This window comes from Gobio gobio, assembly GCF_949357685.1.
Source record: "Gobio gobio genome assembly, chromosome: 14".
Taxonomy (NCBI): Eukaryota; Metazoa; Chordata; class Actinopteri; order Cypriniformes; family Gobionidae; genus Gobio; species Gobio gobio.
The window spans coordinates 23,250,235-23,275,252 of record NC_137107.1 but is presented as its reverse complement, the minus strand read 5'-3'; the positions used below and the strand labels follow the sequence as shown (position 1 = coordinate 23,275,252).

The 25,018-nt window shown below is 39.5% G+C and overlaps 1 protein-coding gene and 1 long non-coding RNA gene across 3 annotated transcripts in view; one reads left to right on the top strand and one right to left on the bottom strand.

The window, feature by feature from the left end:
* st6gal1 (ST6 beta-galactosamide alpha-2,6-sialyltranferase 1) overlaps window positions 1-14,534 on the top strand; it is a 28,283-nt gene extending 13,749 nt beyond the window's left edge. Inside the window, exons 3-9 of one of the 2 annotated variants that reach the window (XM_079835534.1) lie at window positions 3,065-3,271; window positions 4,345-4,716; window positions 5,183-5,447; window positions 6,952-7,049; window positions 7,139-7,240; window positions 10,469-10,643; window positions 10,926-14,534. In XM_079835534.1, the coding sequence (XP_079691660.1) occupies window positions 3,065-3,271; window positions 4,345-4,716; window positions 5,183-5,447; window positions 6,952-7,049; window positions 7,139-7,240; window positions 10,469-10,643; window positions 10,926-11,203 (1,497 nt within the window). In that variant the 3' untranslated portion in view covers window positions 11,204-14,534. The remainder of the gene's footprint in view (window positions 1-3,064; window positions 3,272-4,344; window positions 4,717-5,182; window positions 5,448-6,951; window positions 7,050-7,138; window positions 7,241-10,468; window positions 10,644-10,925) is intronic. The other variant, XM_079835535.1, reaches the window with a different exon arrangement.
* Window positions 14,535-21,788: 7,254 nt separating this feature from the next.
* On the bottom strand, window positions 21,789-24,496 carry LOC307137240. Its single transcript, XR_013817896.1, has 4 exons — window positions 24,054-24,496; window positions 23,698-23,796; window positions 23,238-23,316; window positions 21,789-21,933 (listed from the first exon to the last, which is right to left on the bottom strand). It is a non-coding gene; the product is annotated as an uncharacterized lncRNA (long non-coding RNA).
* Between the last annotated feature and the right edge of the window lie 522 nt (window positions 24,497-25,018).

The following is a 25,018-nucleotide window of genomic DNA, read 5'->3' as shown; positions in this document are numbered from 1 at the left end:
ATGGAGAAAAAATTGTGTTGTGCACTTTGGCCGTAAGGGAGCTTGAACGACACACAGCCGCATACATTTAATCCGTTGTGTAGGATATCTTGCACGAATATGATGTTGAATTACGGCAAGTTTTCCCGGTAACGTCAGATAACGGCGCTAACATGTTAAAGGCAGTGTCTGAAACTCATCCCTTGGCCGCAGAAATGGAATGAGGATGAGCAAGATGCAATCCAAGGCGAAACACCGGATGTGCTAAGTGAACACTTTGACAGGACATGTGTTGCGCAGTGTGAGGTGCTCGGCTCATACCCTGCAGTTAGCAGTTGACGACGCATTAAAAGAGCAACGGTCATCCAATTTGATTTCCAAAAATAGACGTGTTGCAAAAAAGTTGCGCACACAGAGCGTTGTCACTCTTCTTAAAAGAATGGGACACAAAAGGGCCATTGTTGACTGTCCAACACGCTGACATTCAACACACGATATGCTGGAGTGGCTTTTAGAGCTCCGGAATTTTTGCGAGGACATGTCACCAAATATTAAAGAACTGCTTTTAGGTGAGAATGAATGGGAGGCAATATCCAACTTGGTGAGTGCACTGAAACCAGCGAAAATGGCTACGAAAAGCCTCCAGTCTGACCAGCTCACAGCACGTGACTTTTATGGTGTTTGGCTTCAGTGTGTACTGTGCATTGACAGAGTTGACAATCCCTTTGCAAAACGCCTAGTTCAGTGTCTCAAAGCACGACAAACAGCTCTCTTTGACAATGACGCCTTTGTGGCTGCTTTATTTCTCGACCCTAGATACAGACTTTTTCTCAGCAAACTTCAATCCGAAAGCGCAAAAAATACACCTATGTCGTGCCTGAGAAGCCATTCAGACTTTATCTGGCAGCAAAGCAACTACACAGCACACTCCATCCCAGTCATCCGACGATGATGATGAGATCGAACAGCTGTTGATGGCAAAAGAAAAAGTGTTTCCATCTCATCTGTTTTGGATATGTATTCAAGAGAAGCACGCCTTAAAGGGTTAGTTCACCCAAAAATGAAAATTCTGTCATTAATTACTCACCCTCATGTCGTTCGACACCCGTAAGACCTCCGTTCATATTCGGAACACAAATGAAGATATTTTTGTTGAAAGCTGATGGCTGAGAAAGGCTTCAGATAGGCCTCCATTGGCATTCAGTACATTTACACTCCCAAGACCCATAAAAGGCACTTAAAACGGCGTTACAAAGTCCATCTCACCACAGTGGCTCTACAATAATTTTACGATGCGACGACAATAGTTTTTGTGCGTAAAAAAAAATCAAAATAACACCTTTATCCAACTTGTTCTTGTCTTCCGTGTGTGCCTCCACGACGCATGCGCGAGAATATGACGCAGATCCGGCGTTCGGACACATGACCCAGAAGGGATTTGTTTACAAGCAGAGGAAGACGCGCATATCTAAGCTGTTGAATTCTACATTGATCGTGCTTTAGGTCTCGGCGTAGTGGTCAAAGTCGGGCTAAAGTGTGCATTTCATGGATTCCCGAACCCCGGCGCTACGTAATATTCTCACGCATGCGTCGTGGAGGCACACACGGAAGACAAGAACAAGTTGGTTAAAGGTGTTATTTTTATTTTTTTTTTAGCACAAAAACTATTGTCGTCGCATCGTAAAATTATTGTAGAGCCACTGTGGTGAGATGGACTTTGTAACGACGTTTTAAGTGCCTTTTATGGGTCTTGGGAGTGTAAATGTACTGAATGCCAATGGAGGCCTATCTGAAGCCTTTCTCAGCATCAGCTTTCAACTAAAATATCTTCATTTGTGTTCCGAAGATGAACGGAGGTCTTACGGGTGTCGAACGACATGAGGGTGAGTAATTAATGACAGAATTTTCATTTTTGGGTGAACTAACCCTTTAAGAGGAGTGAGTGTATTTTTAAGTACTGGGCAAGTGTTGCTCCCACTAACCCAGATTTGCACAAACTTGCTATGAATGTAATTGCACTACCGGTAACGCAAGTCAGTGTAGAGCGCGTATTTTCATGCCTCAAGTACATTCTTTCCCCACTGAGGTCTTCAATGAATGCTCCATTTCATGGAGGACATTCTTTTTGTACGTCTAAACAAGCAGTACGGACTTAATTTAGCAATAGACCGATTTAGGCTAGTTTGTGGATTTTGTTTAAGCCCAGCAACTATCGCACATTTTCCCTTTCAGGTAACAAATACAGGACAGGTCAATGTTTATAGACTGTTGATGCTTTGTATTAAATGCATCAATTTATTGTATTAAATGGTATAAATGTTGTTGTAGTTCTACAATGTTATGTTGCATTAAATAATCAAGCTTTATTAGCTGACTGTATTTGATTGTGATGCACGGATGTGTTGTGCAGTGTTTGCGTTGAAATTAGCAGTTGACGGTGCAATAAAAGGGCAATGGTTATCCAGTTTATTTCTTTTTTATTCATGCAATTTTTAAAACAAGTCTTGTTTGGAAAAACAAGTTATACAAAGAATGTTATCATCACTCTTCTGAAAAGAATTTGGGAGCCACTTTCGATTGTCTAACGGTCCATTACAAGACAATATTTTTCCAGCTGTTGTATGAAGGTATTTCTGTTGTGGTTTTAATATAGATGTTATATTATTTTTGAGTGAAAATAAGTCTTTATTTATACATATTTGTTTAAAGTATAGGCTAAATTAAAATAACGTTATTAACCGGTATTTTTTCAAATCAAACCGTTTTCGGAACAGTAATGTTTAATGAGGAACGCAAAAACGTAAACGTTAAAATATCGATTCTGCTCTGAGTGAATCGATTTAAATTTTTTCTGTTTTTAAACCCTGATTTCAATATTTGAGAGAAATATGCCTTTTGTGTATATAGAAAAAGTCTTAGATCTTTGAGTTCAGCTCATGAAAAATGGGGGCAAAAACAAAAGTGTTGCGTTTATAATTTTGTTCAGTGTATTTTCTAATGTCTTCTATTCAGCTGAACCTGTTCATTTGCTTCTATGCAGCTGCATTATTTAAATTCCTGATATTGTCTGTGATTCACTATCCAGATCCCAGGGGCTGCCATGGATCGTGTTAGCCTAATCTGGCGGTTGAGACGTCGGGCCCGTCGAGGAGCCCTGTGCATGGCTCTGTTCTGTATGACTATGGCTCTCCTTTACACCTTTTGCGCTGAAAACAGCATACCTGTCACAGATGCCATTTTTGGGGTGAAGGCGAGAACCCGAGCTCAACCAAGAGCGCACGCAATTGTTAAGGTATGTCAAAGAGATTCCTTTCCCCATGCTGCCTTCTGCTCTATCAAATCTGCACAATAGAGTGCTGTAGGAATGATTCCTAAAACAATAAAACTAATTGCACATCCAGTTCCATCATCCCAAAGTCAGTAGGTATAGATATATCTGTGTTTTATTCTATGATATAAAATACATCAACAGTACCGCAGTTGTGACAAGATTGTATAAAAAGGCATTTGCTAACAAGTGGCTAAAATTAGAGTACAGAGATTGTTGGGAGGCATTAACTCTTTCCCCCAATTAAGTTTTAGGATTGAAAAACTGAGCATCTCAGGATTGAAAAACAAGTGAAGAAGATCTGTAAACGGATAGTAGATTGCTTGCACACAAGTAAGCTAAAGTGATCATCAAACACTCAACTGCATATAAACCGGAACTGTCTAATATTACAAAATGAAATGTCGAATCCACAAAGAGGTATACGACTGTGCAAGCTTTTGGGGTGTTGATGGGCTGGATCTACTCGATCCATGTTTTTATCATCATTCTGAATTAAATCCGGATGAAGTCTTTGACGAAAACATGATTTTCTCATGTTGGTATAATGATACTTACATTCAAGTGTTGATAAAATAAAAGAATGAAGGGTTTTTTGAAAGCAGAGTCTCTGCATATTCATACAGCAAAATATTTTGGGGGCCATGAAAGTTTTGTGAATATGATCAAAAATGCTGGCGCTGACAGGCAACTTTTTTAGAAAACGCTGGCGAGGAAAGAGTTAAACATCCATCACAAAGAGGAAAAGTCATCTACTCGCTAGTCCGTTCTAACAGCCTTGTGTTTGTAATCGCGCTCTTGCAAACTATTCTAACTTAAACTTTCCAATTTGTAGATTTTAAATAAAGTTTGAATGAGCTCATTTTCGGCAATAATCCAAAAGTCATTGGAAAAAAATGCTTTTGGCTTCTTTTTCAGGGAACCAGAGTGATGCTAACTTCCAGGTTGGCTTACAAATTTACGTCATCCCTGCAGCACTCTATTAAGTAAAAAATTAAAAATACATTCTTACTAAAAGTGCCATTGATCTATCGAAGGTCTTGCGGGGAACAGGAGGGTCAAAACCCATGTATACTGACCCTCAAAAGCTCCCAGGTGTCATTCCTGGAGATCCTCAGAAGCCTATTCCCATCCTGTCATCTTCTAACTACTCACTGGAGAGCAGTTCTAAGGACCGCAGCCTCAGGGCCAAAAGAAGAGAGCATGGGTTATTTTATTGGCTTTTGGCGCAACCGCTGAGACGTGCTCTAGAGACTATTTTTGGAGGCCAACGGAGAGGAGATGTGGGTGCTGCAAGTGGGGATGCTGTTGTTTTTGGGCCTAATGGAGCACTCGGAGAGGTCTGGAATGAGGAGATGTCAAGCACCATGCTGGGAAAAAGGCTGAGGAAGGTGGTGCAGAACTATCAGGTGAGCCAAACTGAAAAAGACATCTAAAAGCCTTTACTATATAAAAACTGATCAGCAAGGCATGAAGTCTCTTCAGTTAATCCATTTTACATAATCCTCTGATGAAGAAGCTCTACTGGTATCAGTGTACATGATTAAATTTATTAAAATCATCAATGGATGTCGCCTTATTGTGACAATTACTTGTCCCTGTGCCTTAAGTCCGGAAAACATTTTTATTTGAACTCAGGTTGGTTGCGTCAAAAGCTAACGCCACCCGTCTTACTCTCCACACCATCATATGACATCAGATGGGTTTCTTTTGTAATTTTGTCTGGCTCAATCTCAGTAGAAGGCGAAGTTAGTGTAAATAGCCTCTGCCAACAAAGTGGGTTATTAGTATTTGGTGAAAATAGACAAAGCCCTACCTACCACTACTTACAAATGTGATATACCTATCTATCAGTCTTTTTTGTTTTTATTTTAGGCAATGAATAAATATGGAGTTAAGTACCCTGGACCTGAGAATGCAGCACATCGTTCCAAACTCAGTGGCCCTGAACTTCTTTGTCAAATCAAGGAGATGGTTCAGATTGCAACTTTAACACCAGATATGGAGCCATTTTCTGGGTTGCCCTGGGCCTCTCAGTTACCTCAGCGCCAAATAACCACTGATATTGGCCCGTTTAAGACCTGTGCAGTGGTATCATCTGCAGGTTCTCTCAAAAACTCTGGACTAGGAAAGGAAATAGGTAATCCATTATAATTCTCAAAATAATCTGGATCTCTTTGTACTGTTTTTAGAATATTTTTTTTTTAAAAACCTTTGTTTTTACATTGCATTGATGGCAGAATTTTTTGTTTTAAATAATCCTATATTGTTTTGCATCCATCAACCAAGTAATTTACATCACTAGACATTACTATATGGTTTTATAATAATAAAGCATTTTGCCTTGAATTTCCAGAAAGAATATGTATATATATATACATACACTGATCAAGCATAACATTATGGTGATTATCTCTTCATCACCTGTTAGTGGGTGGGATATATTAGGCAGCAAATGAACATTCTGTCCTCAAAGTTGATGTGTTAGAAGCAGGAAAAATGGGCAAGCGTAAGGATTTGAGCGACTTTGACAAGTGCCAAACTGTGATGGCTAGACGACTGGGTCAGAGCATCTCCAAAACTGCAGCTCTTGTGGGGTGTTCCCAGTCTGCTGTGGTCAGTATCTATCAAAAGTGGTCCAAGAAAGTAACAGTGGTGAACCGGCAACAGGGTCATGGGCGGCCAAGGCTCACTGATGCACGTGGGGAGCGAAGGCTGGCCCGTGTGGTCCGATCAAACAGACGAGCTACTGTAGCTCAAATTGCTCAAGAAGTTAATGCTGGTTCTGATGGGAAGGTGTCAGAATATACAGTGCATCGCAGTTTGTTGCGTATGGGCCTGCAAAGCCGCAGACCAGTCAGGGTGCCCATGCTGACCCCTGTCCACCGCCGAAAGCGCCAACAGTGGGCATGTGAGCATCAGAACTGGACCACAGGGCAATGGAAGAAGGTGCCTGGTCTGATGAATCACATTTTCTTTTCCATCACGTGGATGGCCGGGTGCGTGTGCGTCGCTTACCTGGGGAACACATGGCACCAGGATGCACACTGGGAACAAGGCAAGCAGGCAGAGGCAGTGTGATGCTTTGGGCAATGTTCTGCTGGGAAACCTTGGGTCCTGCCATCCATGTGGATGTTATTTTCACACGTACCACCTACCTAATTATTGTTGCAGACCATGTACACCCTTTCATGGAAACGGTGGCCGTGGCCTCTATCAGCAGGATCATGCGTCCTGCCACAAAGCAAAAATGGTTCAGGAATGATTTGAAAACCACAACGAGTTTGAGCCTCCAAATTCCCCAGATCTCAATCCAATCGAGCATCTGTGGGATGTGCTGAACAAACAAGTCCGATCCATGGAGGCCCCACATTGCAACTTATAGGACTTAAAGGTCTGCTGCTAACATCTTGGTACCAGATACCACAGCACACCTTCAGGGGTCTAGTGGAGTCCAGGCTTCGACGGATCAGCTCTGTTTTGGCAGCAAAAGGGGGACCAACACAATGTTATGCTTGATCGAGATGTGTGTGCATATATATCTATTTTTATTTTTGTGGATATGGCATCATTCTTTGATACTATAAAAAAGTATTTTATGTATGAATGAGGCATTATTACTAAAAAAAATCCCTGAAATCTAGATACACATGATGCAGTGATACGGTTCAATGCCGCACCAACAACAGGCTTTGAGAAAGATGTGGGCTCTAAAACAACAGTGCGACTGATCAATTCCCAGGTAAATTGTTTGCTAACTGGGGAAAGGTTAAAATGACATGTAGTAGCAATCTCTTTTAAAAAAAAACATAATGTCTGTTTATTTCATAGGTAATGGCATCTGAAGACCACCATTTCCTCTCCAGTTCTTTGTACAGTGCAGGGATTTTAGTGAGCTGGGATCCTGGCCCTTATTCCGCTGATCTACGGGAGGTAAGAGCTCACTATTCCACTTTCTAGCATTTGGCAAACTCCAGATTCCAGGAAACTTTCCCCAGGAACTAGGAACTTTGGAGTGGTACTCGGTGTGTTTCAACTGCAGGAACCAGGATCTAAATGATGTTCCGGGTAAATATTTCCCCCTCCGAACGGCCCTGCTCCCGAGGTAGTACTTTTTCAAAGTTCAGGAACTTTCGGGAGTGGGACTTGAGCGCTGAACGTGCTGATTGGTTGAACTCATGCAGCATTTTATTTCATTCAACCAGCATTTTTAAGTCTTTTGCGAGGTGCGTTCTGCGTTCAGTAAAAATCAGTCTTGCTCTTTCTGTCTGATGGCGCGTGTTCGTCTCAGCCATCGCACGGGAATGTCCTTAAAAGCTGATTATAACCTACGTTGTCTTATTTTAAATCTAGCTTTACGAGCTTTCAGAATACGCTTTAGTATCAGTGCTCGTCTCTTTTCTGCCGTTTTGTTAATTACATCTTTAGTAAACCAATACATAACCAGCAAAAGCAGCGCTGTTTTAATCTCCTCCTTGTTATTGTTGCAGACAGTGTCGCACAAAAGTGATTCCTGTCCGTCGCTGACTGGGAGGAACAGTCGCGCGCAGTCCTACATCACAGGACTAATTTGCCTAATCTTTGGTACTTTAGACTGCAGTGGAAACGCAGACAGTAGCAGGTCTGGGGGGAAAAAAGTTACTGTAAAAAAGTTGCTGGTACAAATTGTTCCGGGTAATTTCGGTTCAAAAAGGGCTTTGCTTAATTCCTAGTTTTTGTGCATCCTGAAGCATGTGACCACTAAGCCTCTCCTCGTTAGTCTAGGGGCGAGACCGGGGTTCGATTCCCCGACGGGGGAGATGCTAAGCTTTTTTTCTTCTTCTTCTTCTTCCTAGCACACAGTCATTACAGTTCAATTGCTTACGCACTAAAATTAAAACTTTCGCACAATTTGCAAATTCTTAGATTTGCACAACTGTAAGCACATTGTCAGCTTCACACGTTTTGCAAAACATTACACACAGTGATTTGCAAAACACTAAACACACTTGCATGCATTTGACACAGAAATTTATCATGATGTCATTTCCTCGCAATTTCAAAGCAAAGGCTTTCAAATGAACACACCCATGAACCAATTGGTTAAACACAGCCACCAGGTGTGCACACACACTGGTGCTTAATTGTAGACACACCAATCAGGTTTAAGCACTATAAAAAGGCAACAGGTAAGTTCACCAGTCTTCAACAAAAATGGAAGGCAGTGTCGCAGTAAGAGGAAGAGTGAGGATGAGAGGTGGAGCCCGTGGAGGAAGAGGGGTAGAGAGGGGAAGAGAGAGGAAGAGAATGGAAGAAAGGGGAAGAGAGGGGTAGAGAGGGGAAGAGAATGGAAGAGAGGGGTAGAGAATGGAAGAGAGGGGTAGAGAATGGAAGAGAGGGGAAGAGAGGGGTAGAGAGGGGAAGAGAATGGCAGAGAGGGGTAGAGAGGGGAAGAGAGAGGAAGAGAGGGGTAGAGAATGGAAGAGAGGGGAAGAGAGGGGTAGAGAGGGGAAGAGAATGGCAGAGAGGGGTAGAGAGGGGAAGAGAGAGGAAGAGAGGGGTAGAGAATGGAAGAGAGGGGAAGAGAGGGGTAGAGAGGGGAAGAGAATGGCAGAGAGGGGTAGAGAGGGGAAGAGAGAGGAAGAGAATGGAAGAGAGGGGTAGAGAATGGAAGAGAGGGGAAGAGAGGGGTAGAGAGGGGAAGAGAATGGCAGAGAGGGGTAGAGAGGGGAAGAGAGAGGAAGAGAATGGAAGAAAGGGGAAGAGAGGGGTAGAGAATGGAAGAGAGGGGTAGAGAATGGAAGAGAGGGGAAGAGAGGGGTAGAGAGGGGAAGAGAATGGCAGAGAGGGGTAGAGAGGGGAAGAGAGGGGAAGGGGGGAGAGGGGGGTAGGAAGAGGTAGACCTAGAGTAGGATGTGGACAAAGAAGACAGGGACCAAATTTATCAGATGTGATTCGCGCAATCTTGGTTGACCATGAGTACTCACTACCCATGGGTTGACATTGAGAGAGGCTGGACAGAGTTCAGCCCAACCTCAGCAGATATAAAAAACAAACCTTTGAAAATGCATGAATGAATCGAATGATTTTAGAGTGTGGAGAGAAATAAATATTTTCATCAATAGGCAGTACTGGTCTTATCAGTACTGTTTGGTCAATATATTCATAAACTTTACTTTAACAATATCTCTGCAAAAAATCAAACCCAGATTATATCATTAGAAAAGTAGAACTTTTTTCTAAGTTTTTCTAACATTTTAAAGTGTTTAAGATTGAGAAGAGCAGTGTGTAAATTAATCAAACAGAATCAGATCGTTTGAACCATGTGTGTGTCATGTGGTGTCAAAATTGGGTTTTGTTCAATTATTGTAACATTTTGAAAGAAGCATTTCATTTTGCAAAAGAACTGAGGTGTTCTGCTACTTGTGTGTGTGGATGTGTGAATTCTGTGTAGTGTTTTGACAAAACGAGCCTTGATTTTAAAATTGTGCTTAAGCAATCGTAAAAAACTAATACATTTAGTTAGTACAAATGTTACAGCTGGACACAATTTATATCAGAACACCACTTAGAAGCAGTACAGTAAAGTAGGGTTTTTTTTCTCGCTGAGTATTCTTTTCCATTCCAAAATACATCACTGATTACATACTGTTTCATGTTTTTAACTAATATTTGTAAGCATTCCAGATTTCATCAATTCAGTTTGGGTGAAATTAAATATTCCTCCTGTAAAGTTGCCAGAATAATAATCATACGCTGCTTGTTAATTGGCCAGAGGAGAACTGGCACCCCGACTGAGCCTGGTTTCTCCCAAGGTTTATTTTTCTCCATTAGGTCACCTGATGGGGTTTTGGTTTCCTTGCCACTGTTGCCTCTGGCTTGGCATGCTCAGTTGGGGACACTAAATTTTTCAACTAAATATCCAAATAAATCTCATTAATAAACTAAATTAACCATATAAACTAAATTACTGATCTAATTACTGATCTAAAGCCCACACTGCCACTGTATGATAATTGAAATGAACTGATGACATCACAGTTTTCTCCAAAATGGCTATACGGCTGAATAAAATTATGTTGCATTATTTTCCTGTTTAACACTGTGAAGCTGCTTTGAAACAACCTGCATTGTTAAAAGCGCTATATAAATTAAGTTGACTTGACTTTGTTTTGCTTTCAGTGGTTCAACAAGACAGATTACCCAATATTTAAACAGTATCAGCGATATCGACGCTTGCACCCTCAACAGCCATTTTATATTCTACACCCACGGATGGAATGGCAGCTGTGGCAGCGAATACAAGACAATATGGCCGAGACTATACAAAAAAACCCACCCTCATCAGGCCTGCTGGGTAAGTTTAAAAAAAAACAAAAAACAGAAAAATCGTGCACACCTCAGCTAAATTTGGCTGTCAGTTCTTCTTCTAGGGTTTAATCCTGTTCTGTACACACAGAGTTTAGTAATTTACCGAAGTGACAACCACATTCTACAAGTGAATTATGGTTACCACGGTGTCAATCATTGATATTTCTGGAGTGATAATTTAGTGGGTTCACTCCTGTATTTAAATGCGGTTGTCATTCCTGAAACTTTACAGTGTGTATCTATATTTTTTCCCCTTCTACCTCCATAGGCACAGTTTTAATGATGTCGCTGTGTGAAGTGGTACATGTGTACGAGTTCCTACCGTCGCGACGGAAAACCGAGCTGTGCCACTACTACCAGCGCTTCAGTGATGCTGCCTGCACCCTCGGTGCCTACCACCCATTATTATACGAGAAGAACCTGGTAAAGAGGATGAACAAGGGATCTGACCGTGACATCTATACATATGGCAAGGTCACTCTCCCTGGGTTCAGTACATATAACTGCACCCATAGCTCCACTTCCAACACTCAGTCAAAGACATAATTTGAGGGTGAACTGATTTTCTCTGTACACTTTCAGAAAGTAACAAAGCGCATGATTTAGTCTAAAACTGTAACAAGTATTTGGTCTGGTCTCTGAGATCAGGAGTCGGTTCACTGGTGGAGAATGAAAAACTAACACACTAAACACTAGCGAGTTCTTACTGAAAGGAACTTAAATACACATGGACACAAAATGCTGAATATAGCGGCACGTTCTGTATATGTGTTAACTAACATCCATCATTCCCTAACTAGTCCTATAGTGGTAAATTCATACTGTTTGCTGTTATTTAAGAGAAAAAAGATCTCAATACCACATGACTTTCAAACACTGCCTAATGTGACACATTAAAGCACTGATGTCAAAAGAACTGATGAACGTCCTGGCATCACACACTGAATCTACGTCCATATTATTAGACAAAATAAAGCTCTTTGTTAGAAAGCAGCCAAGATTCTGTCCATAAATGTGTAGCGTGCAAAGCTCTATGTCCAAAGCCAGCCTGCCGATTCCATAATGCGCAGGTTTACGATTTATGCAACTGCAATCCTAACACATCATTCATACAATATTGTACAATTATGCCATGGTCTGCCTGAAAACTCAATTCTGATTTGCTGGAAGGTGTGCAATAAAATCGTTTAATGCACAGGTAGTTCCAAGTCAGTTGAATCCCCGTTCTATATTAATGCGCTGTTTTCATTGAAGCACACACACTTAGGCCTCGTGTCCACCAAAGCGTTTTTAGCTGGCTGAAAACGCCTCGCTGTGGGCGCTTGAGAGCGTTTTTGACAGCGCAGAATTTTTTTCAGTTGAGACATCCGCGGAAAGTGTTACTAGTATCTAATTTCACAGATAGTTTGTTTCTGTATTGATTAGCTATATATAAAATGCTGATACAATGTAAAGTAGTTGCTCTGGCTCTTGTTTTAAATTATTTTGTTCTGTTATTATGCTGCTCGTTATCATCTGTTGATGTTGTACAAGCAGAATGTGGCGGTTGGTCGGTGTTGTATTTGTCCCACCCCTCCTCCATTGTGATTGGATGGCTGGGTGAAAATTGACTGTGATGAGCGCTGTGTTTTGCTCAAAGTTGAACATTCTTCAACTCTCGGCGACCAGTAAAAAACGCTGAGCGCTCAGCGCTTGTTAAAGTCAGGTTAAGCAGCGAGGAAAACAGGATGCAGACTTTAAATAATAGATGGGTTTAATACAACTAATAGTAGAGTACAGAAACAGGACACAACCAAACAACAAGGTAACGCAAACGAGAACGGACAATGAGTGCAGAGGAGTGAGTCAATATAAAGGAGTGTAGATGATGACGAACAGGTGCAGGGAATCCGGGGAGAGACGATAAGGAAGTGAGTTCAGGTGTGAGACAGGGAGGATTCTGGGAAACGGAGTCCGGGACAGGCGTGGATTGTAACAGCGCTTGAGCGTGAAATACTCGCTCAGCGCCTCGTTACGCTCATGGCGTTCTAAAAACGCGACGCTCCCATTGTAAACAATTGAATACGCCAGCCAGCTGTGTGAAAAAACCCTTGGTGGACACACGGCCTTAGGCCTACGTCATTCGCATACAGAGAGCGGAGATCGCACCGCGCACACACACAATCATTCAGGAGCACAGAAACTTGAAAGCCGCCCTCAACTTTTAGTCATAAAATAGCTGAGCTACTGGATCACTACATTATATTTATCAGCAACGATGGGGTTACATCGCTATTTTGAAGTAATAAACGCACATCTTGGTTGTTAAGAGAGATGCTGAACAGACGCAGGTACGAATCTCTCTCTCGATAATTAATTCAAATAAACGCTATGATTCATTCATTCAAATAAAAGTAATCTTACGCACTACTTTATCTCCGTGTCCGATTCAAAGCGTGCAGAATGCTAGATCTTCGAGCCATAGCTGATGAAAATAACCATCAATTGTACCCTTCCGGTCAAAGATTGCGCTGCAAACATCAATAACCGCTTTAATGTTGGCAAATGACCATGGCGTAAGCGCGATAATCCACGGCTAGCTGCACTTAATGCACTCCGCTTCGCGTCTGGCGGTTCTTTGCTTTAATGCACAGCTAGCTGTGGATTATCCCTTACTTATTTGCCAACACACACATGCCATTAGCAAAATAATGCTTTAAATCGATGTATTTTATGAAAGCTGTATTTCAAGGCCTGGAGATCTGTATGCATTCAGTATTTACACTGTGACGCCTTTCCTCTCATAGCACTCTGTAACCAGTCGTAGGGCCGTGGAGAATGTCCTTGCATGCTTTACTGAAATTGCACTATCATACCTGTAACAAACTTGTATTTAGTTGTATTTATGAACTTGGTGAGAAGGAAAACCTGGAACGTGCATGTTTGTCCTGTTTTATACAGATTCGATTTCAATTTAAGCCCTTAAAACATGAAAGCAGATGCATTTTGTGGAGGATAAGGGCATTTGTTTTTAGTAGTATTATTTATTTAATGTTTATCCAATTTGTCAATATATCTCATCCATTTATATTACTCAAACACATAGATTACAGTGTGTAAATACCGGAAAAATAAATACTGCGTCTAGCGATAGATCCTAGTATGAATCCTGAACGATGTGGAAACAGACTTTCTATCTAAACGGGCTTTATTTTTGCCTTAAAGTTAACATGAAACTGCTTTCAAAATCGAAATATAACTTTCTACAGTTTCATGTTGACTTTACAGTAGAATTGTAAAGTTGTATTGTGAATTGAATTGTTAAAATGTGAAATCATGCTTTTCCTCCCTTTTAAACCTTATTTATATTGTTCTTAGTTTTTTTCTGAAAGAGAAATATTGATATGTACTTTGTAGCATACAGCAGATTAGTATTATAAATATATTTAGAAATGAAATAAAACAAGTTAGCATAGAATGTATGGGTAACAACTAATTGTTAATTTATAAAACGTCTGCAGATTGGACTACTTCAAGTGTAATTCAGATGTGTCTCTTGTAAATGAACTGTCATGTCTTGCATGGGTAAACCAATTCAAATTGATCAAACTAATCTGGGCTATGCACATCTGAACAACTGTCAAATGTATATATGTTTTATTTTTTTATTTCTATTTCATATGCTTCTCTAATGCAATGACTAATTTATTTTTATTTTTCAAGAATCTTCCCTTTAAGCATTCTATCGGCATTAAGAAAATCTTTAAATTGATTTACTCTTTGTTAACATTCAAATGCCAAAGTTGTTGTACACATATAAGTAACTGAACTGTGACGAAGGTTGACTAATTGTATTAATGACTAAAAGCATGACTAAACAGAACCTTTGTGCTTTTTGGATAGTATGTTACTTGGATGACATCTAATGTCCTTCACTTACAGCAGAATGGGAACAGCTACTTCACCTCACTTGCTATTTTAAGTTACTGGAACAGATACAGATTTAGATAAATCTGGCTTAATACATGGTTCACAAGTTTAGGCTATTACTGGATGAACAAGTGGAACATTGTGTGCTCTAAAGGCAAGCATGAGCTTCTAGATCTCTGTTAACTTGCTGGTGAAGACACTGTAACGAGACCTGGCTGACAAATCTCTTCATGAATGACCTCGAAACGTTTAGTAAAATTGATATTGAAAATCTCTTAAAGGGGGGGTGAAATGCTGTTTCATGCATACTGATCTTTTGGCACTGTTAAAGACTTGGATTCCCATGCTAAACATTGACACCGTTTCATAAGCTAAGGTGGACGTTTAATGGGAGTATTTCTTTGCCAAAATTAGTACTTCCTGTTAGTCATAAGTTTCGGAAAGTTTTTTTCGATCATGGGTCCGCTTGACGTCAACAGGGCGGAATTTCCTTGTATGGGCCGTACGGACAATTCTACCGGAAGAGCGCGCGCGAGAGAGAGAGAGAGCGTGAAAGCAATAGGCTACGCCCATCAGAGCGCTGGCTCGTACAGATGGAATTTGCTTTTCCGGATCAACAACTGAGTTGCGCAAATATTTATGTCTGTTCCCTGCATTTCGGTGCCGATTGTTTTATAAACAAGGCCCAGTTCGACGCCGGATTTTCAGATCGCCTAATACTGAAGGATGGAGCGGTCCCAACGATAAAGGTCCCAACGTTGGAACCGCAGGTTTGACTGCTTCAAATGTCTGTTTTTGCCTATGCCCATCAAGTAACTTTAGCCCAAACATGATCACGTATTGATCAATGGAGCATGCGATGTATAGTGTGTGTACATTTGTTTAGCTGGCCACTATATGTGTATGTTTGTGTATTGTAAAAGCACTCCAAACAACAATACACAAAGAATGGGGAAATATGTTGAACTAAATAAGCGCGGTTCTTCATTCAAATGCGCTACTATTCCATGTCTTTCTATGTAAACACTAGCCTGACGCGCAAAACCAGTCCGCTTACTACAAATCATGTCTTCACAAACCACGTGTAAACACACACACACACACACACACACACACACATTGTAACACTCGCGCTTGACATGGTGTTCTAAATAACACAAGCCGCTAAACATATTATATAGTTAGTGTAACTTATACCACATAGTCGACGTCCTGCTCTAGTCGTTTTTGCTGCTGCTCCTGTTCAACTTCAGCCTCTGGGTCTGATTCCGGATCATAGATGTATGGCTGTATCTGATTAAAAGCCATTTTTTATGTTGAATAAAGTTTTTCCCCGCTTTTAGGGATGACGCAGCTTTCAGACGCACTCAACACAGTAACAGCGGCGCGCGCTCGACATTCTTTAGCTCCGCCCACACGATACGCCCCCAGCCGCACGGCTTTTTCCGGAAAGACTCGGAACAGCGCATCTTTCTTTTATAATTATAATAAAAATAAAGACTTTTCGGAGATATGCAGGATGCAGTGCTACTCTATAGGTACTCAAGATTGACATGAGACTGACTGAAACTGAGTGATTCCCCCCCCCCTTTAACATGCAACCTTTCCATTTGATTGGTTAACAATCACAAGTGTTCTTCCTATGTATAAATAATGTGCCACCATAACTTTTACAGTGTTATTGCTTCAATTTATATGCTGTAAAAAATAGGCTTGCTACGATAGTCGGTGTTGTCGTTGTTACCGGTGTCCAGACTCAACACCGGTTACATCACTTGCCCACCGTGGCACCGCCTACCGTCTTTTTGATTATTTTATAGTAATAAAATAATTTAGTTCAGTTAGAAAACAGACAATACAAACTAAAATGTAACGTATCTGCTTAATAAAGCAGGATCCGACCGTGAGTCTCGGCAGCGGCAGGAGTCATTCATCAGATTTAAGAGTGAGGAGCTGACTGAGATGATCGCGGAAGATTTGGTTTCAATGCGAAACCTAAAAGCGCCTATTTAAGGGAGTTTGTCATTTGTTTTGTTGTTGTGTTTTTCATTAAAAATAATAGGCTAATGAACCCACAATTCAAGCAACCCGCAGCCGAATTGGCGCTAATTCAAAACCGAAAGTAAAATGTGCACGGCCGCACAGAGCGCGCATTGTTTACTTTTGCCTGGCTCCGCAGTGAGAGCCTCCGCGCTACGCTGACTGCACCCATTTATTTTTGCCGCGCGCACCCTCGCGCTCATGCGGGCGCATCGAGTATAAACAAGGCTTCACGGACGAACTGTTATTCATTCATGGCGTGCATTTCAATCATAGACTGATCAATGCTTGATCAGTGCCCTGACTACTGAACTAGGGAACTGATTGAGACGCACCCATGGCCTCACAGAGCACGCATTTACAGACGAGCTGTCATTCACGGTGTGTGCGCCCTGGCGCGTTTTCAGTTCAGAGCGGTCGTGTGCATGTTACTTTCGGTTAGATAGAATTAGTGATTTAAAAGCCTCCGCCGGTGATACCGGTATTACCGGTGTTGTCACACATCAATTAACCGGTGGGAAAATTTCCTCACCGTCACATCCCTATGCTGTATGCAGTACTGTACAGTAACGTGGTAAAGTCTATAATGTAATATGAATTCTATTAACTGACAAACTTGTTTCTTAAAACAAGCAATTGATAAAATAGGCAATTCTGCCATTTGTGTCAAGAACGTTTGATACCATAGTCAAGCACTGCTTTAAGTACATCACTTACATTCCATTAAAAATAATACTTCCGGAAAAAATTTAAAGCATCATTAAAGGTGCTGTGTAAAAGAATGACAGCTAGTGGTTGAAATGGGTACATTCAAAATATTGTTTGCCCCGCCCCCTTCTCCTCAGATTTGACGCCGGGTTGCCAGTTTGAGTTTGACACGCAACAGGAACGAGAGCAACTGTCAATGGAAGGCGAGGAGACTTACACAATATAAGTTGATCAGTTGATTTATCCACATTTTAATGTGCTTCCGTTCATCTTTAGGTCGGGTAGAATCTGCGATCTCTGACCCAGTTTGCGCTGGCTTACACTGCTGTGTTTTCCGCCAACTGGCAACCTGGGGTGTGGAAATACTATTGGGTAAATTGGTAACGTGCGTTATCGCACAGACCAAACAAACACGGAACGCACATTTCAAAGCAGATTAACTGGCTGTAGCATTGTTTTTCGGAGAAATAAGTATATGAACTCAGCACCTAAATATCTGCAAACATACTATGGTATTTTTAAGCTTTAGTACAATCAAAAACTTACATTCAGCACTTTTAAGACTCAACGTGTACATATCATTAAATTACATTATTTTGGCTCCTGGCAAATGTACCAAAATAACCCTGCCTGCCATATTCACTGCAAGACGGCACTTCCATGCAAGTATTAAAAGACCAATAAAACAACTACTGTTTACACTGTAAATTGTGTCACTTTCTTTCAAGAGATTCAATACGGTGTAATACAAAAAAACGAATAGGCCCATACAAAATTCATGGCTGTATATGTCATACAAGGAAAAGCTTTTGGTCTCCCCGTCGGGGAATCGAACCCCGGTCTCCCGCGTGACAGGCGGGGATACTTACCACTATACTAACGAGGAGCTCCATGACCCTTCTTTGCTGACTAAGCCTGAAATACATAGTAATAACACGGTAATAATCATTATAAAAGCAGCTATTTTTTATGGAATACAATGCATGGATTTGTATCTATGATATTTGAATTAATCTTACTGACCTGGACCATGAAAGGCTTATCTATCTGGCATAGCTCAGGAGTTCACTGTGTAAACAGAACAAAAACAGCTAAATAATGTTTCTAACAGCCATGACATTTTAGCAGACGGGAAATGTAAATTAGTTATTTTCTTACTTTATTCACTGTTTGATAGATTTAACAAAGGATATACACATTTATATTCAGACATCACTGAACAGGTACTAGTTACATTGTTGTGACAGTTGACTGTATAATCAATTTGCTTTGTACATACTTCCATTTTTTGTGATGTATATTCTACAATGTCCACTTAATATTGTATATTTTTTTACATGTGCAACATGTAGGCAACCTGAATCAGTTTACTTGTAAATACACATGTATTTGGCCGTAGTACTGTGATGTTAGTTTTTTTTTTCCAATTGCTTTGAAAGCCTTGCTGTAGTAATGCAATTACCGTATTATTACATTGTAATAAATATAAATATTAACTAGGCAAAAATATTTGCATCTCCCCGTCGGGGAATCGAACCCCGGTCTCCCGCGTGACAGGCGGGGATACTTACCACTATACTAACGAGGAGTAGCTTAGTGGTCACATGGTTCAGTCTGCAGAAAAAACTATACTTCATGACAAATCTGAATCTAAGTCTTTATGGGTTTTCAATGTCTAGTTAAGAAAACAATTAGAAGGAAATTACCTTTCCTGCACTGTACAAAGAACTGAAGAGTAAATGGTGGTCTTCTGATGTCATTTCCTGTACAATAGACAAACATCATGGTTCTTATGAGCTGTGGTTACTGTTTTCATCTGAACCTTTTCTCATGTAGAAAAGGTAAAGAAACAACTAGGAATGAATCACAAATCTATTACACTGAAATGTAATAAGCAACCTGGCTCATTATACTAAGACACTAGCAGCCAGGTCTTCTTGTCAAGTGAAGTCATGTCTTCTAGTCATGAATTTGACTAACAAAAATATTTCAAAAGTACATACTTTGTGCTCAAAATGAGCCTAAAATGCAAAGTAATATGCCCAATTAGGAATAGTAATTATCAATTTCCACAAGCACAAACATAAAATAATATTTGAAAGTAAAAAAAAAAATGTGTCCCCCGTTTTTATGGACAAGTGAGATTTCAATGATATTTTGCAAATACAAAATGTCGCCAGTTTCCATTTCAGAAATCTGGTTAGCTTAATTTATAACATTTTACATATAAAATATAATAATAAATGCGTTTGTTACATCACCTTTCTGAAACAATTGTTGGACTAGTGCGCCGCCCAGTGGTCAGTCAATGCTTTGAAAAATGTAATAGGCCACGATTCTGTTTTTATGACAGTTGTATTTATTTATTTATTTAACTAGTGTTTAAAGTTTTACAAATTACAGTTTTATGGTTTTAAATAGGGTCTTCACACAGTGTAACTAATGCTCATTAGTGTGAAAGGGCAACAATAAAGGATAAGTTAGTTGTAACAAAAGTCGTCCTGAGTGGATGAACTAATACTTGAAAGTTACAAAGTAGCCCTTTCATTATCTAAATGTGCACTACAGGTTAAACATTCGACAGAAACAGGTTACCCTTTCATTAAACATGAAAAGAAAAACAGCTCACCTTAAAGCAGCGATGGCGCCCTGCAGCTGAAACGGCTTCAATCTACCGACTGTCGCTGAAATGCAAAAAATATTAGTTTTTAGTTTATATGAGTCTATATGAAAATTGATTATGTTGTGGATTTCAACTAAATCAGCTCCAAATTGGAAACATGCGCATTTACTATATGCTAAACAATGTTTCGAAGCAAACATGCTAGCTCGACTGTCGCGAATACAAAAAGTTTAGACAGATTTAACTACAAATACGAATTACTCATAAACACTTTCACCTGTCATGCGCTATTAAGTGGGTAGATCATCCAATGTAATAAAACACCTATGCAAAAACTGGTCTTCAAATTTTAGATGTACGAACAGGTAAACAGTTCGCAAGATGACCGTTGGAAGCATGCCGTAAGTAACTCAGGAAAGAAGTGATCCGAATAGAAGTGATGGTGATGGGGAGTCGACTCCAAAAGAGTCGATTCCTCGACTCTGCAGAGTCGGGGTCGACTCCAGGACAGGAATCGACTCTCGGTGTCGACTCGGTTACTGTCTCCTCCGAAATCGCTCACCTGTTTACTGATTCACTAATCCCTATATAGTGCATGGCAGTTGAGTACACTATATAAGCAAGAAGTGAACGAAATGAAGCGTGAAATTTGGACACTGACGTATTACGTATTTTTTACGGTCTATGATTACACCGTGCCAGAGAGCTGTCGCGCAGAAACTTTGTCACATAGCCTGTATCCTATGTACTGTAGCTTACTTTAGAAATAGATAACATCCATAGACTTTAGTTTGTAATTATATGCCTACAAACCTCGTGTCAGCTTTAGTTCAATTGATTGTAAATTAATGCAATAAATATAGATTTGGTTTTCCATGGTTAAACGCCATAAAAGCCTGAAGTATGAAACTCAACTAAAACCACAATTATAAACTTACGTTTTAATACCCTGAAAAAAGTTAAAATAATAAGAACTAAAAAAATCACCATTAAACTAATACAAGGGAACATTATTTATTAATTTAATTAATATGCAATAATAGCCTATAGCAATATGTAGAAAAAAATAAATTTACAAATTAAAGTATTTACCAACACATTTTGATGCATGCAGAAACATCTATGGCATTATAAGTTTGTAACTATTCAATAAATGTGTTCAGATCGATGCGCGGTCACGCTCTGCTCATATGAATGATTCAAGTTGCTACACACGCGCACCGATCGTGATCTTGTTGAGAGAGAGGCGAATTCACAAACTTTTGCTGAATATTTTCTGGGCGGATATTGACATTTTGAAGTTGTTCGGAGGATTTCTGAGAGGAGACAAGGACATCGCAGGATATATCCTTTACACAGTTATATTTTTGAGTTTTAGTTCGAGTTTTATTTATTTATTTTTTCTTTTCATTTCTGGGAGGAGTATTTTTGAGGAGAGTTTATTGTATTGTATTGTATTTTGTATTGTGCTTTGTATTGTTTTTATTGCATTTATTTTATTGGATGTGCCCTCCACTGCCAGGTCAAGTTCCCGTTGAGTCAACAGAGACTTCATATGGCCTTCCCAGCGGGCAATTGATGTCAAAACGACGTCAAATTGACATCAAACATTGACGTCAAAAAACAGGTCAAAAATGCAAATCAAATTGATGTCAAAAACTTGATGTCAATTTGACATCCACACATTGATGTCTTCTTGACCACCAAAATAATGACCCAAAAGTAATAATGCAAGAACAATTTATTTATCAGGCTTATATGTAAAAAATACTAATGCATTTTGGTACACACAATACAGGATTTTGTATCAAGAGACAACGTAAAGCAAATTAAAATAGCATGGAAAAGATGATTGATGTAGATAAATGTACACCTAATCTGAATACAGATCAATCGCTGCCCATTCCCCCATATCTGTCAGGAGCAGATATAGTTCTCCATATGATTTTGTTTATATCAGCCTCTGAAGATGCTGGGCTTGACTGCTGTACAGCACCTGAATGAAGATGGAGCAAATATTGTATTACGTGTTTCACAGCATTTAAAGCATAAATACTATTTTCAGCAACCATCACTTGTTCATCATTTATTCACAAAGTAATTTAAACTCTCTAAAGCTAGTGTTATACTTTCTGTGTTGTGCTGCCATTCTAATAATACATGACTAGTTAACTACAGTAGGCTACTGTAGCACCTGCTGCACTATTTCAGTCACTAAAAACAGCAGGACGTTTTTAAAATGTTTAACGTGAAACACACTATAGGGTGAGTTGCACCAATAAGGATTCAATTAAATGGTTAGTTCACCCAAAAATGTAAATTCTGTCATTAATTACTTACCCTCATGTTGTTCGACACCCATTAGACCTTGGTTCATCTTCAGACACATTAAAATATTTTAGTTGAAATCCGATGGCTGAGAAAGGCCTCCATTGGCAGCAATGACATTTCCTCTCTCAAGACCCTTAAAAGGTACTTAAGACGTTAAAAAGTCATTCTCACTGCAGTGGTTCTACAATAATTTAATGAAGCGACGAGAATAGTTTTTGTGCGCAAAAGAAAAATCAAAATAACGACTTTATTCAAAAGTTCTTGTGTTCCGTCTGGGCCTCTGACGTGAACTCGTGAAGCACAACGACGCATGCGCGAGAATATGACGTAGAGCCGAAAGCGAGGAGCTTTGTTTACAAGCAGAGGAAGACGCGCCATATCTAAGCTGCTGAATTCTACATTGATTGTGCTTTAGGTCTTGGCTTAGAGTGCTCAAATGGTGCTAAAGCGTGCATTTCCTGGATGCCCGAACGACGGCTCTACGTCATATTCTCGTCCATGCGTCATGGTGCTTCGTGAATGGAGGCCTTTCTGAGCCATCAGATTTTAAAAAAAATATCTTAATTTGTGTTCCGAAGATGAACAAAGGTCTTAGTGGACTAATGTAGTATCAGATTTCTATTTTGAATAAATGTTGTTGAATAAAAAAATCAATATTAAGCAGCACATCTGTTTCCATTATTAATAATAACTGAGCAGCAAATCATTCGTATGATTTCTGAAGGATCATGTGACACTGACAACTGGAGTAATGATGCTGAAAATACAGCTTTGATCACAGGAATAAATTACACTTTAAAATATATTCAAATTAGAAAACAGCTGTTTTAATATTCTTTCACAATGTTATTGTCTTTACTGTACTTTTAATCAAATAAATGCAGTCTTGGTGGGCATTAGAGACTTTTTTAAAAGATATACAACACCAACACCAAACTTTTGAACGTGTATGTTTGAGGTTTCACTTACTAGTCACATGGTTCATAGCACCTTAAGAGATGTTCAATAGGAGATTCACTCCAACTCTGCTACGGTGCAGGGCTTCAACCTGGAAAGCATCAACATAAACAATTTATCACAGAGCAAACAATATTTAGTATACAATGCCAGGTGTATTAAAAGGATATAAGCTACAGCAGAGGTGAAATGTGAGAAAGAAAGGTAAAAAAAAAGATCTTTCTCAGAAAAGAGAAAGTTTAATACAGAACATATTTCTGTTATTCTTAGGGTATCAGAATTTATGTTTTTAGTTACTTATTCATTTAATATTGTTCATAAAGCGTCACTTATATTTGGATGTCAAAGCCTTCTAAAATGAATTAAATAAATAAAATATTTAATATGAGAAAATAAAGAGAAGATAGATGTATGTGATAGGTGAAAAATATTGTTAAAATGGATATGAGATTAATTAACTTCTTCAGTTCACCTGTGTTTCCTAACGTTACTTCTCTGTCAGCAGCTTCCTTCAGACATGTTGGGATCTTGAGAGCTTCCCCTCTGTTGTAGAGGGGTTATTTTGTCCTTCCTGAAATCACAGAACATTTTTATCAATATTTTAACCAGTTTCAGACAATTTTCGCGATCGCATTTTTTTCTGTGTAAGTTAAGTGATGTCATCGATTAACATTTAACGTTACTGTAAATTAATTAGCCAACTTCTAATGACCCATTCAATTGGCAGCAAAACCTTTACAAAAACTATCAAAACCTGTCATCTACCATAAATATTTGATTAAAAGTCCAAACTTTTATAAACAAGAGCTTACGTTAACGTTAACTTACCTGTTCTGAGGCGGTTGGGAGATGCTAATGAACTTCGAAGAGCTAAAGTTACATTTCTATAAAGTAAATATTCAACAGAAGCGTCAATTACACGTAAGAAAGGGGTCAGGAACAGTTGTGTGTATTATTTGTGTAACTTTACAGACTAAACTCACCTGAAAGCAGTAAAAAACAACAGCGACAGAGGGAGCTTTGCGGCTTGTCGGTTGGTTGTCAGCTGTTGCTTGCTGCGCCGTTTCCATGGCAACTCTGCGCGCTCCAGTGTTTGAAATCGAGTTGAATGTTCAACGCGCACGCCCATTAAAACACGTCAAAGTCACGCAGCATTTACAAACATAAGCATTTATAATTAACACATTACATTTTAATGCAAAATGCCACTCCTCCACATGATAGTTAGTGGGACAATTGTGGCACTTTTATAATTTAAGATTTTTTTATTGTTGTTTTTGCAAACACAACGATTTTAAAACATTGATTCATGTAAAATATGTTACAAATCCAACACAGTTCGAAAGGAAATGCCAAATGGACGTGTTTCGAGGCCTCAGTTAAGAAAAAATACTTAAACTTAAAGAAAAATAATTACTAAATATTGATATCAATGTGATGTCAATATGACATCAATTTGATGTCTAAAACATGACATTGATTTGATGTAAATTGAACGTCAAAATTTTTTGCCAACATATCCATAAAATCAATTTTAGTGTGGGATTAACTTCCGATTTTCACCTAATTAACACTGGAAGAAATTGCTGTCCAAACTGAATTTAAAATGGTGTGTACAGTATATTGGTCAAGTCTTGACTCATATTTGACGTCAAATTGACATCAAGGTGCCCGCTGGGTTATGGAGGTTTCATCATTGAACGAGAGCTCAACAGGTGAGACTGAAATAAAGCTGGGCAGTGTAAAGTGTACAGATGGAGATTTTGCTATTTCATGCGTCAGACAGTTAGCTA